Genomic DNA, 12,689 nt, shown 5'->3' on the forward strand with positions numbered 1-12,689 from the left:
GTCTCAAAGATACTTGAAGAATGAAGCTGATTAATTAGTCGTTCTATGTTGGCCCTTTTTTCTAGATCCTGCACAGAACACATTCACCTGAAAAAAACAAGTGTAGTTTCCTTATCCAGTATTACTAGGAGTCTCAGGACTAGTGAATGTCACAGTTACACAGACATGTGTTTTCCCTGTTTTCTTTTTTAATTCCGGTTTGGCTTAGAGGATCTTGAGAAACTGCTGATAAACTGCCATTTCCATTCTGTAAGTACAACGCTCATACAGCAGTGGCCAAGGACAGCTTTGCTTTAAGTCTGTGTAGACTTGACATTTTCTCAAAATCCTTGCTTGATCTTTGGATGCAATATAATGCCAAAACCCCTGCTGAATCCGTATCCTGGTTATGTACCTGTTCTCCATAAAATTGGATAAGTCTGCTCTCCTAGTTGGTCAGCACTTAGAAAAATAATGAAATATTTGGAAAGCATTCCTCAACACTAAAACAGCAAATGGAAAAGAGACATCCTGGATATTTTATTCAAGGCCAAGATAGGCCCCAGGCAAAATTTATAGGATTTTTGCCACAATGACCAGAAGAGTGTTCATCATTCTGGTAGAACACGGCAGCTTAAGCAGATCTTTAGAGGGGTAATAAAGGTCCTTTTTGCTGACTACTTTTCAGGATGCAAATAGTGTTTTGTGAGGTGCAGTTAAATATGAAAAATACTCTGGAAGACAAAGATGGATAATCATGCACGGCCAAATTTTCTGATTTTATTTCCACCAATAGCCGCCGTTCAAGCTTGCCCAGAGCAGCCTTAATCAGGTCATAAATCAGAGGAACAGAAAAATGAAATTGTCATCTGTGGGACCAAAATAAAATCTATATTTCTTAAAGAAGAATCTAGTGATTTTTGCAATAGGAGAGCAATTACAATTCTGCAATAGTGTACTACATTCCTAATGTCTGTGTCAAACAAATGGCACTGATATGAATGACTTTCAAATTTACTTTGGTCAGTCAATAGTGTAGGAATAGCTAATTGTTGTGACCCCAGTTGATTAATTGATTTAAGAATTTGATGGGTATGGGAGGAAGGGAACTGCATGAGACAACACCTATCTTTGCTTTCTTTAATCCTCCTTGGCCTCAAATAGCAAGCTTTCAGCTGTCTGTTCATATGGACTGCAAAGGCCAGCAGCTCTGCTGTATTCTTAGAGCTCTTAGGTACAGCTGCTGCTGGGCCTAGGTGACATGGCAGTGTCTCTAGATGTTGCACAGAAGTAGCTATGAAGTGCATGGCAAACTATTCTATAGTTCTGATGTGAGAATATGGCCCTTCATGTGCTGCAAAATATCACTGGACTATGGGTTGATACATCACATGCCATGGACAACACTCAGGGCAATATGGGATCAGTTGTCACAGTACTCACAGGCTCTACAACCACAATGAGAAATCCTTCTAAATAGGTAAATATTTGTTTGACTGGTTACGCATTCTTGCCTTTTCTATCTTCCTTCCAACCAGACCAAAAATCTGTATTTCTTTGCCAGTCTTCACACCTCTAACTGAACTTCATTTACCACCTTCAAAAATTATACAATGACAACTATATACAAAACACATGCATCTGAACTTCTTGTGCTGCGACAAGAGAGTCAACACCTCTAGTATTAATAATGTTGGTTTTGATGCATGTAATACACAAAAAAATTGGATTAATTGTTTTTTAAAATCCCTTTCCACAAATTCAGCATTTTGGATCTTTTTTCCCTTTGGAATGAAAGCACATTTTAATATTTTGCAGAAACCTTGTTTTTCACAAGCTCTGATCCGTGGTGAGACAGTACTGATCTGTGGTACAGCAGCTGTTTTATGTAGTCAAGAAAGAATATGAAGGGGAATGCATAGTAAGTGTACTCAGAATATAAAATGGGAGCTTTTACTAACTGCAAAGGATTGGAGTTTATATTATCTCCTGTGAGAGAACTTATACCACTCTTTTGACAATAATATATGGTAATGGAGGTAAATTCAAATTTGTTCATAGGCAAAGGGGTTTTTTAAAACTACAAATTCTTTCTGTAAAGTTCTAACAGAAAATTAAATTAATCAGGATGTTAGGAATACACCCACTCAGTTTCCGAAATGGCTGTGTCACTCAGTCACACACTAATAAAGGCTACCGTCTGCTCAAATGAGGTTTCATTTACATTAATATTTAGAAATGGCCCACACTTTAGAGACTGGTATTTCTAGCAGCACTCAGATTCAGGATATGAGGAATACAGGTGCAAGAAAAATGGTATTCATTATTTCCTAGTCATGACTTGTAAGATTATCACAAAAATATTTGTCAAACATAGTGGAGAAACAAACACAAACTGACCTGTGATTAGTCAAACACTATAAATAACAAGCACCAAACAGGTGATGTGAAAGTTTGCAAACATCCCATATTTGTTTTTGCTCGTTAGGCATCAGATTCATTAACAAAAGCTGGAAGGATCGTTTGCTCAACCCAGAAAGACCACAAACAGAAAAAGAGGCTAAGCACATTCAGTTATATCACTGAGCAATGGCCTAGGGTTTTGAGGCACCAGACTGGGACCCAGAAAACTCTCTTTTGTACTTGTCCTGCTGGGTAACTTTGAGTCCTGCTGGATGACTCCGACTGAGTTCCTTAGTTGGGATTAATTACTTTAGCTTAAGGCAGGGATAATGATACTGACCTTCCTTGTAAAGTACTTAGAAACATGCAGATGGAAAGCATGTGGCTGTAAAGGGGAAGAGGAAGAAGGACAAACCATACTTGTCCCTGCTGTGCCATGTTAGATGCTGGTTGTTCAACTTGCATGTACTACACCTACCCATTCAATATTTCTATATCACTGCAATCTCATAGGCTGACTTACAGTACTCTTTACCAGCATCTCAGGACGGATTTTGTATTCCTTACAGACCATGCAAACATTAGCTATTGTAAATTAATCAGGCAACCTTTCCTTACTGCACCTCTTGTAAGAGGATGGCCTTCAAGTACAGAGGACAAGTATAACGTGCCAACTGCATAGAGTTTAAGTTTTTGAAGTGTGATTTAAAAGGGCCTTAAGCTGTTGCTCTGCCTTCGGTGGTGAATTTCACCTTCTGAAATACAAAATATATTGAAGGAAGAATACAATCCTCCTAACTTCATCCCAACTTTTTTGTGTGTGTGAAGTGGAAATTTATCCATTATCCTGATTTACTCTATCACCTGCTGAACAAACTGGAGGATGTGCACCTCCAGCATAGAGATGTGCACTCAGTCTGGAAATCAGAGACTATTAAAAACTCCCAATGTTTTACATGGAAACATCTAGCCCTAATATGGTTAACAATTGATAACAATCTTGTTAAACTTTATACACCCGTAAAGAGAATTTACAGCAATAAGTTTTGCCATCATGGTACTATTTATATCCCATAAGCATAGTTTACAGTGATATGCATAGCAATGGTAATGACACTGACAAGAGCATTCAACAGAAGTACAGATGTTGAGAGATGTTCTTATGTAATCTGTATTACCGCTTATATCTACATAAACTTAGTTGAATAATCAAAGTTGCCACATTTACCATAAAATAAAGACATATATCAATATTTTAAATGCAAAGATGAGCCATTATATGTGCAGTTTCATAGACAAAATTTCTCAAATCACATCATGCTTTCACAGAAGAAAGTCCCTGAGTAAACAGCCACTTCTCTAAACCTACATAGGGTGTCTACAAGGTTACCAATTTCCAATTTAATTTGCTTTCTATGCAGGAGTAAGTGGAAGAACAGACAACTTACGATCTCCTTGACAACGCACAGGACCCACAGATATCTTGGCTTCAGACCCAGGCCGGTCAACATCTCCAACCACCACCTGACTCACTGGTAGGTGCTCCTTGTATGACAACATCCCAGTATCTTTTCTCCTGAATTACAGAGAGAGAGAAAAATAAAGCGATTGTGAAATATATAAAAATAATTTCCTTGATCATTATTGTTGTTCAATAAACTCAGCACCAAACGAATAGATGTGTAACAATTATACCAGTACAGTATTACCATCTAAAAACCTGTCTCAAACAATGTCAGTTTGAGCAATAACACTGCCTGTTTACTGGATAGCAGTGGATGGATAGCAGATACTGCCACCCAGGAACACAGAGGAGCAGCTTGCTATGTGGCTAGTCCTGGACTTATCTGGGCTTATGTGGGTCTTCCTGCTTTCCAGACTGACCAGCTCCACACTAGTGGGTAACACTTTGCTGTTGATCTCCTTGCTGATGTCTTCTGAGAGGGAAAAACATGCTAATGCTTCCCAGAAGTGTATCTTTTTTGCTCTAGTTACTGCCAGTTATTATCCTAATGATACAACCCCTGCATACCAAGGAAACAGTGCTTCTTTTATATTTAACATTTTTAGTATTATATTTAAAAAGATAAATTAAAGACTAATCTGAAAAGGCTTGCCATCTTAGTCCTGTCATTTCTAACACTAAATGCCTAAGTCCAAAAAATCTAAACTTGTGAACCTAACCATGAATATGCAGCTCAAACCCCATTTTAGTTAGAAAGATGACCAAAATTCAATTTATAGTAATCTCTAAAAGCTTCTTATTTCTACTGCAGTGAGTAATCTGGTGCCTTTATCATGCCTAGACCAAATCACTATGCACCATTATAACATTTTTCCTTTATCATTTCAAGAGCTGAATCCAGATGGCATGTTGAGTGCTGTTTGTTCCAAACAGAAAATAAAATAAACTAAATTCAATTAGGTACCTTATCACTCAGGTGGATTTTTTTGGGTTTTGCTTTTTTTTTACATGAACACATGGAAGGCCAAAAATATCCACACAGGAAAAAATGGACTATATATAGTGTTAGGACTATAGTTTTTGACTTTTCTCTCCTTTTTTTTTTCTCTTCCTTTTTAGATGTACCTTGCCATTTAATTGAGTATCTAAAGTAAGAAACTTTTTGATCTAAAAATTAATTCCTTTGTTCAAAAATACCACAGGATGAAAGATGAATTCAGGAAATGGAAAAGTTACTCAATGAATATAACTGAGAACTGGTAATGTCAGGAAACTGGAAGTCTTTTTCATCTCTAACTTGGATAACTCCATGATCTAACTCATTAGACTGCTAACAACTTGGAAGCACAGCTGGTATCTGCATGATCTGTGGTAATGCTCGGAGTTTTCCACTGCATGGTAGTATTTTCCAGTAGTGTCTTCAGTCATCATTCTCACTAGGTCATTCTGAAGAGATGGAAGGCAGAACATTCTTTGTAAAAGAAGCACAACTAAAGCAATTAACAAAATAACCATCACATTCTCCAACAACAGTTAGTTGGAACTCCTGTCTGTTCTCTGTGATGAAGAAAGTAATTAGACATTTAATTACTAGAGTTTTTCAAGTAGTAGACGACTGTTTCCCTTAATCCCTATGTTCTTTCCCTTCAGAGCATTTGCCTTTCTCCATAGGTCCTTTGTATTGCTGAGATCATTAACCCTTTCTGGTTGGACACAGCTATACTAGGTGCTATGTCAGTGAGGCTGCTACAGGGTACTGCTGGAAAGGAAGGAAAATGGAGAGGAGTAAGAGGCTGCTTCTGCAGATTGTGTTAAATTGTAGCATACCACTTTTCATCCACATATAGCAATGCCCTTTAAAAAGATATCGTATTCATCAAGTTGGAGACAGGCAAAATAAGAAAAGGGAGATTAAAGGACTTTCCCTTTAAGAAAGAAAAGAGTGAATAACAAAGCCAGGTATATAGACCTAATCTTCTATCTCTGCTAAAGACCTGTATCCGTGGGACCCACTCCCTTCTAATAGAGCATAAATGTAGGTCATCACTTCACTCTTTCTGAGATTTTCCTCTGAGACTGGCTTTCTCTGCTGATTGCTACTCTTTCAAAGAATGCTTTAAAGATGGACGTGTCTATTTAAAATAAAGAATTCTTCAAAGAGCAGTAAAAAGAAAACTATTGGCATTTCTCTTCTTTCCTTCCCCTCTCACAAAAAGAACTAATATTTCAGCTCCAAATAAGGATGTCAAAGGGCAGCAGCCCTTTTCCTGTCACCAATAGCTTTCACCTACTTTGAAGCAAATAAAAAGGAGCACTAATGATTTTCTCCCTCTTTACTGACCATGTTTCTATTAATTTTAATATTTTATTTATGCAGTTAGTGATACGGTCATTTTAAAGCTGTTGCTATGACAATAAATCTAAATGTTAGAGTTCTTTTCAGGAATAGCATAATTTTCTGTTAATAGCATACTTGTCTCATTGTAGGAAATGCATTCTCTCCTGCACAGGAGCTATTGAGGGCTGGTAAGAGTTGAGAGAAATGCATTGTCTTTTCTCCAGCAAAACCTGCATAGCTTGTTTGCTCTTAGCAAAAAGGGGATAACGATAGCTTTTGGCCCAAGCCTGCACCAAAAAGACAAATACGTTCAAGAGACTGAGTGGCTCTGTTATGCTTTTCTAAGGTACTTGTAGTTACTCTGGACATACTAATCAGCGCTGACAAAGTCAAAAAAATTATAAACCAAAGACTGATTAAAATGCTTGACTTTGTACTACACACTTAGAAATAATCACATCTGGAACACTCAATTCCTGCAAGTGATAATGCTTCTGCTGGTATTTAAAGACTTTGCACATTAAGAGGGTGGAGAAAGTCTCTGAAGTTTTTCCTCACCAAAGAAAATCCCCTTAGGAGAATAAAGATTAAATGTAGAGTGTGTCATATTCCTATTAATAGCCAAATGGGAGATGTAAGAATCTGATCAAATCCTGTAATTATTACCAAGAGATATTGATGAAATCTCAGTGTAATTTTCTATTTCTAATTTCTTTTCCTATATATGACAGTGTGCAAAGTGCTTCAGGGTGCCTTTGAATGAAACCAGCAGATAGTAGTGTAAGATTTATCATTGTTTTGATTACGATCATCTACTTACTCTTTATAAGCATTCTATGGTATGTAAAAAAGTAGTGCATTACACATATATCAGCAAATGACATATTCAAAGTAATGATACGATTTTGTATCGCTATTAATTTGTTTATATAATGATTTTGTACAACCAGACTTCTGTTACTGAAGAAATTTATTTTCTCCAATTTTGTTAGACATCACTTAATAATCAGTCTAGTCCTACACAGGAAAACACATAAAGAATATACTACAAGTAGGAATGGAATTAATTTTAAAAGATATGCTTACTTGAGCTGAGGAACTGAAATTGTTTTGAGAATACAAATAAAACACCTACTGGATTGAAACTGTAGCGTGTGCTTGTTTTGGCTGGGGTAAAGTTAATTTTCTATACAGAAGCTAGTATGGGGCTGTGTTTTGGAAACCTGCTAGAAACACTGTTGATATTCAGGGATGTTTTAGTTACTGCTGAGCAGAACTTACACAGCGTCAAGGCCTTTTCTGCTTCTTGTACCACCCTACCAGCGAGCAGGCTGGGGTGCACAAGAAGCTGGGAGTTGGGACACAGCCATGACAGCTGAGCCCAACTGACCAAAGGGATATCCCATGCCATATGAAGTCATGCTCAGCATATAAACTGGGGGAAGGGGAAGGAACGGGGAAGGTTTGGAGTGATGGTGTTTGCCTTCCAAAGTAACCGTTAGGTGTGAGGGAGCCCTGCTTTCCTGGAGATGGCTGAACACCTGCCTGCCAGTGGGATGCAGTGAATTAATTCCTTGTTTTGCTTTGCTTGTGTGTGCAGCTTTTGCTTTACCTATTAAACTGTCTTTATCTCGACCCATGAGTTTTCTCACTTTTACCCTTCTGATTCTCTCCCCCACCCCACCTGGAGGGAATGAGTGAGCGTCTGCGGGGTGCTTAGTTGCCAACTGGGGTTAAACCACGACAAGTGTTAAACACAATTGATCACCTCTCAAAAGACCCATTTTTTTTTACTACACAAGCACCTCTATTGCAATCCCTGAATTTGCATAATCTATCTAAGAGGTATAAAGCAGTTTAGTCCAGCTAATATCTGCAAATGAATGTCTGTTAAAAAAAATTGTAAAGGGTATAGACATGCCAAGTATTAGTATTTTCTCTCTTCCAAAAATATCTGGCAAGAATTTTATTTATATTAGAACTGCTAAGAAAAGCTAATATTACTGAGAATTTAATGAACAATGCAATTTTGGCAGCAGCCTTAGTAATCTGGAAGTGAGTTACTTGGAAATACGCAAGCGCTAATTAACAGGATTAAAAACAGGGCAAACAAAAGCCAGGATTAAAGCAGAACTAGCTAACTTTTGAAAGTGTTTTGATAAAATTTGGTTAACTTTTTTGTGTATGTGGCGCAAAAGCCGTACCTTTAGATTCACTGTGTTCCCAGGGCTCTGCCCTTCTTATGAATTGTAAACTGCCAACAATATACTTAAGGCTGAAAACTTCTATTTCCACATGAATTTCCACAAGAATCTTCAGGGATTCTTATAGATCTCTTGTCCCTTTCCCAAATATCTAGTCACCTCAGATACCCTTATATGTTAAGTTGGAGCTAATGACTCTCCCTTGATCTGGCTGCCAATGGGTTCTCTGGAGAACTTCTCCTTACTATACAGAGTATAAACTGACGGTGAGTCATACTCAATTCAAGTTTTTTTCCACAAAGGCATTGGACAGGCTGAGGTCCTAGAAAATATATTGTTCTCATATTCCTAACAGCAAAAGGAGAAGTTTGAACTCCTACAATTAAGACTGATCTTAAGGCAGTCAAGCTTCTTTAGCATACTGGTAAATAAAAGAGAAAGTGCCACCAACCTTTAGCAACATGCATATAATTATGATCTATCAGGTGTTTTAGTTGGGTAAGCAAAGCCTATGTGCAGGTGCAACTGTTAGCTACATGCAAACAAGGGCTTGCAAGGGCTTTGTTTCAGTGGACAATGCAGAAGTAAAACAGGGAAGCAGCCTGGATTTTTATTTTTATTTTTGAAAGCACTCACCTCCTGAAAATATAAACAATATGATGAAAGACAATCTAATCCCAGCATGCTAATCACTAACATAAACAAGTCCATCCTTTGACATCTATTAGTGGAGATAAATGATACCAAAGACATGAGTCTGTTGGTGCAGCAGGCATAAGTAATCTTTGTTTAGGAATTATAAAAGATTGAATAGATTAAATTAACTTAATACACAAGAATCATATTCACAAATAGTCCCACCAGAAGAATGATGAACAAATTGAAGATACCCTCAGTGACAATGAACTGTACAAAAGAAACAGTAGAATTTGTATACAGCACAAGTCACTTAAGTTACTTTCAGGACCTCCAAACCTTCTCTGAAGAACAAACCAGTTTAAATTAGCCATTCAAAGACATGTTTAATTGACACTTTTTTTTCCTGGGATTGAGACTTCAATCTCTTTTTTCACTTTACACAGTCTATCCCTCCCCTGACCTTTAAGATGAATAAACTTTGAAATTACATTAGGAAATAAATTTGCTCCTTTGGACACCTCTCAAATCTTATAATCCTATAACACCAACCCTCTTAATTAAATGCAGGTTAATTTGAATCATTATAAACAACCTTATGAGGATTATATGCTTTAATAGTGATTAGAAAATTAATAATTGATAAGGTATACAGTATGTAATTCAAAAAATGCTAATAAAATGCCTATTTTTTAAAAAAGTTAATAACATCCTCATTTTTTTACAAAAAACTTAAAACATGAGTCTTCCAAAGATAGAGTGTCTAAACAACACTTTCCAGTATGACCAGGTATGTGGGATTGAGCTGAACAATATAGGATGCTTGATGCTGAAACTGTATCACCACAGAATTTATGCAAGCAGTTTGGTGAGAGTTTCTGAGTTAAGAAGTTGACAGGAGGCCTCCTCCATTTCTTCCCTTTTCTCTGTTTGGCAAGAGACAAGACACAGAACCCTCTGGCAACTCAGAAGGAAACTTGAAGACCAGGGGATATGCCAGTGCTATCGTGGCACATACTGATTCCATGTGCTAGAGATGTGAAGTGAGATACTTTGAGAAATTGGTGAGAAATGTGTCTCATTTAAAAAATTCATCAGGAAGAAGACTGATATAGTTTAGACTGGTTTTACAGAGCTCTTGCCCGAAAGGAGTTCTTGACTTTTCTCTCAAAGAGGAGTTTGTGAGAAACTGAATAACCACCGCAAAAGGTAAATAATGGAGACAGCAAACTGGGCTCTGCTTTCTTTTGAACTACATGGATCAATTTCGGGGGAAAATCTGCCTTTGGTGAGTATTTGCTCATATTCCCCTTGCAACAAAACAGTGGAGACAGAAGGTCTCTCCTGCAAGCAGAGCAGCTCCTCTTTTGAACTTAATTTCTTCAGTGTTCTTCCCCAGAAAAAAAAAAAAAAACCAAACAAACCCAAAACAGGGCTCCTCTTCTTGTGGGGTCCAGCAACTCCTCTGGCTTGACTGTTAACCTTTCTTACTTCTATAACAAGATATTTTAGGAATGGAATCTAGGAACTCTACCATGCTGTAACTGATCTTTGCACCTCTAGATCTTTGCATCTGTCCACAATTTAATTGATTGTCTTTCTCAGTTTCAAAATAATTTAAGTAGGACAGAGAATGTGTGTAGCATTTCCTTTGTGAGAAATGCTGAATCTTGTATTGGGATGTCCCTTTGACCTTGGGTGATTATGAAGACAAGATTACTCGGGATTCAGCTGAAGCCAAGAAAAGAAAGTTCTCCTGTGGACCTATGGCTGAAATGGGATGCTACCGGAATCTTCCAAGAAAAACTGACATTGGAAAGGGCTTGTTCAAAGAAAATTTTTTTAAAGTGAGTTAAAAAATCCATTTGGCACTTTCAAAACAGTAGGATTCATTTATCTCAAAATATTTCAAAATTCAAAAGATCTTTTGAAAAATAAGTTAAAAAATAAATATTTTACAAATAACACACAATTCACAATGCCAAAAAAGCTTTTAGTCATCCTTAGAGAGTTTTAAATTCTTTGTTTTATGACAGAAACTTGAGAAAACTCTGTTCTCAACACATGTAATCAAATGAAGGACAATAAATTAAATGATCTATTCAAGTATTCAATATGCCCCAGAAAGTTAAATGTCTTTCTTCCTAACCACTTTGACAAAGAGAAACCTGTATTCATTCCATGATCCATTCACACATGCTGAAACTTTCCATGAAATAGCAGGCTACCTTAGCTCCAAGGGAAGAAAATCATAAAGGACCGTACTGAGTATTACCACTTATTTTAAAAGTTCTCTAGTTTAAAACCCCAAGCATTTTTAATTACATTTTTGTATATCTGAATGCATTTTTGTACACCTGAATGTGCTATAGTAAGGGTAACATTTTACTGTGTGCACACTAAAGGCAGTTGTCTAATGAAATGTGTGTTTTTAATATCTATACTATTGAATGTACTATTGCAACATCTATGCAGATAAATGATGTATTATTTGCAGTTATCTATTCTACTAACTATCCACAAGCCTTTGGTTCATGTTCTGTCAAACTATCAGACCAAATGTGCTTCTGGCAGGATTTTTAAGGCACAAGGATCTTTATTGGAAGAAATATTAAAAATTTCAGAGCAGCAGCTTAGAGGCTTCATTTCTTGGAGTTCTTGACAACTTTGACAGTTTTATTTCATACAACTGAAAGAGCTAAATAAAAATAATTGAGTATGGCATGACAAAATAACAGGTGGCTATAGTTAATGGTGATTTCAGCCCCTCTATGCCTGTTGAATTCAATATGGTACTAAAGTGCATAACTTAGTGTTGAATTTGGTCCAGAAAATTTAATGAAGTATGGCATTTACTGTACCTAGAAAATGTCACTAAAACTTAATTGTATAAACATCTACCATTGCTCCTAGCCTTTCACTGACACCTCCTGTGGTGTTCATCCTTATATCACATCTATGCATATACCTCATGCAACACTTCAGACATCTTACACTTCACACAAAGGCACCATGAGGAGCATAATGGTGCTGTGATTTAGCTCAACTCTTCAGTTGCTTGTATAGCTACGACACCAAATACTTTGGGAAAAAATCTAGGTTGATCACACTCTGGAACAGAGTGCTTGATTAGGCAACCTCATAATCTCCTTCATACACGATAAGTAGGTTGGTTCTATCTTCCAAATTTGTATCTCCTGGTAAGCATTTTTCATGCTTATCTTCTCCTTTGTCTTTTTATGCCAAACTGTTGATTCATTTGGCCTTGTTTATTTTTAACATAGATGATATCTGAGCCCTTTTAGCCTTACTTTTAGGCTTCTGTAAAATAGAGTTTGTTGGTAAGCATAAAGATGTCTTACATGAAAAATGTTATATTCAGGTGTGTTGGATTCTGCTCTCTGTAACAAAGTAAGTGTAAAAAATTACACTTATCCTAATTCCGTATCACAGGTGACATTTTGGGAGACACAGAAAAATTATGTTTTTTGCCTAGACATCATGTGGAAAAGCAGCATACCAGCATCCTTCTACTAAATAATATACTATTTAAATAGCCAATAAAGAGACACTAGATGGGGAAGAAGTAATGTCATATACTATTAAAAGGAAAATTCCAAGAGAAGATACTATTCAGCAATTTATTTCCTTTCTGTAAAGGCCT

General features: G+C 36.8%; 1 protein-coding gene across 1 annotated transcript in view; it reads right to left on the bottom strand.

The window, feature by feature from the left end:
• CNTNAP2 (contactin associated protein 2) overlaps positions 1-12,689 on the bottom strand; it is a 1,195,621-nt gene that overhangs the window by 173,001 nt on the left and 1,009,931 nt on the right. The window contains exon 15 of the mRNA XM_064443813.1: positions 3,831-3,958. Within this exon, the coding sequence (XP_064299883.1) occupies positions 3,831-3,958 (128 nt within the window). The remainder of the gene's footprint in view (positions 1-3,830; positions 3,959-12,689) is intronic.

Source organism: Phalacrocorax carbo, chromosome 2, assembly GCF_963921805.1.
Source record: "Phalacrocorax carbo chromosome 2, bPhaCar2.1, whole genome shotgun sequence".
NCBI lineage: Eukaryota > Metazoa > Chordata > Aves > Suliformes > Phalacrocoracidae > Phalacrocorax > Phalacrocorax carbo.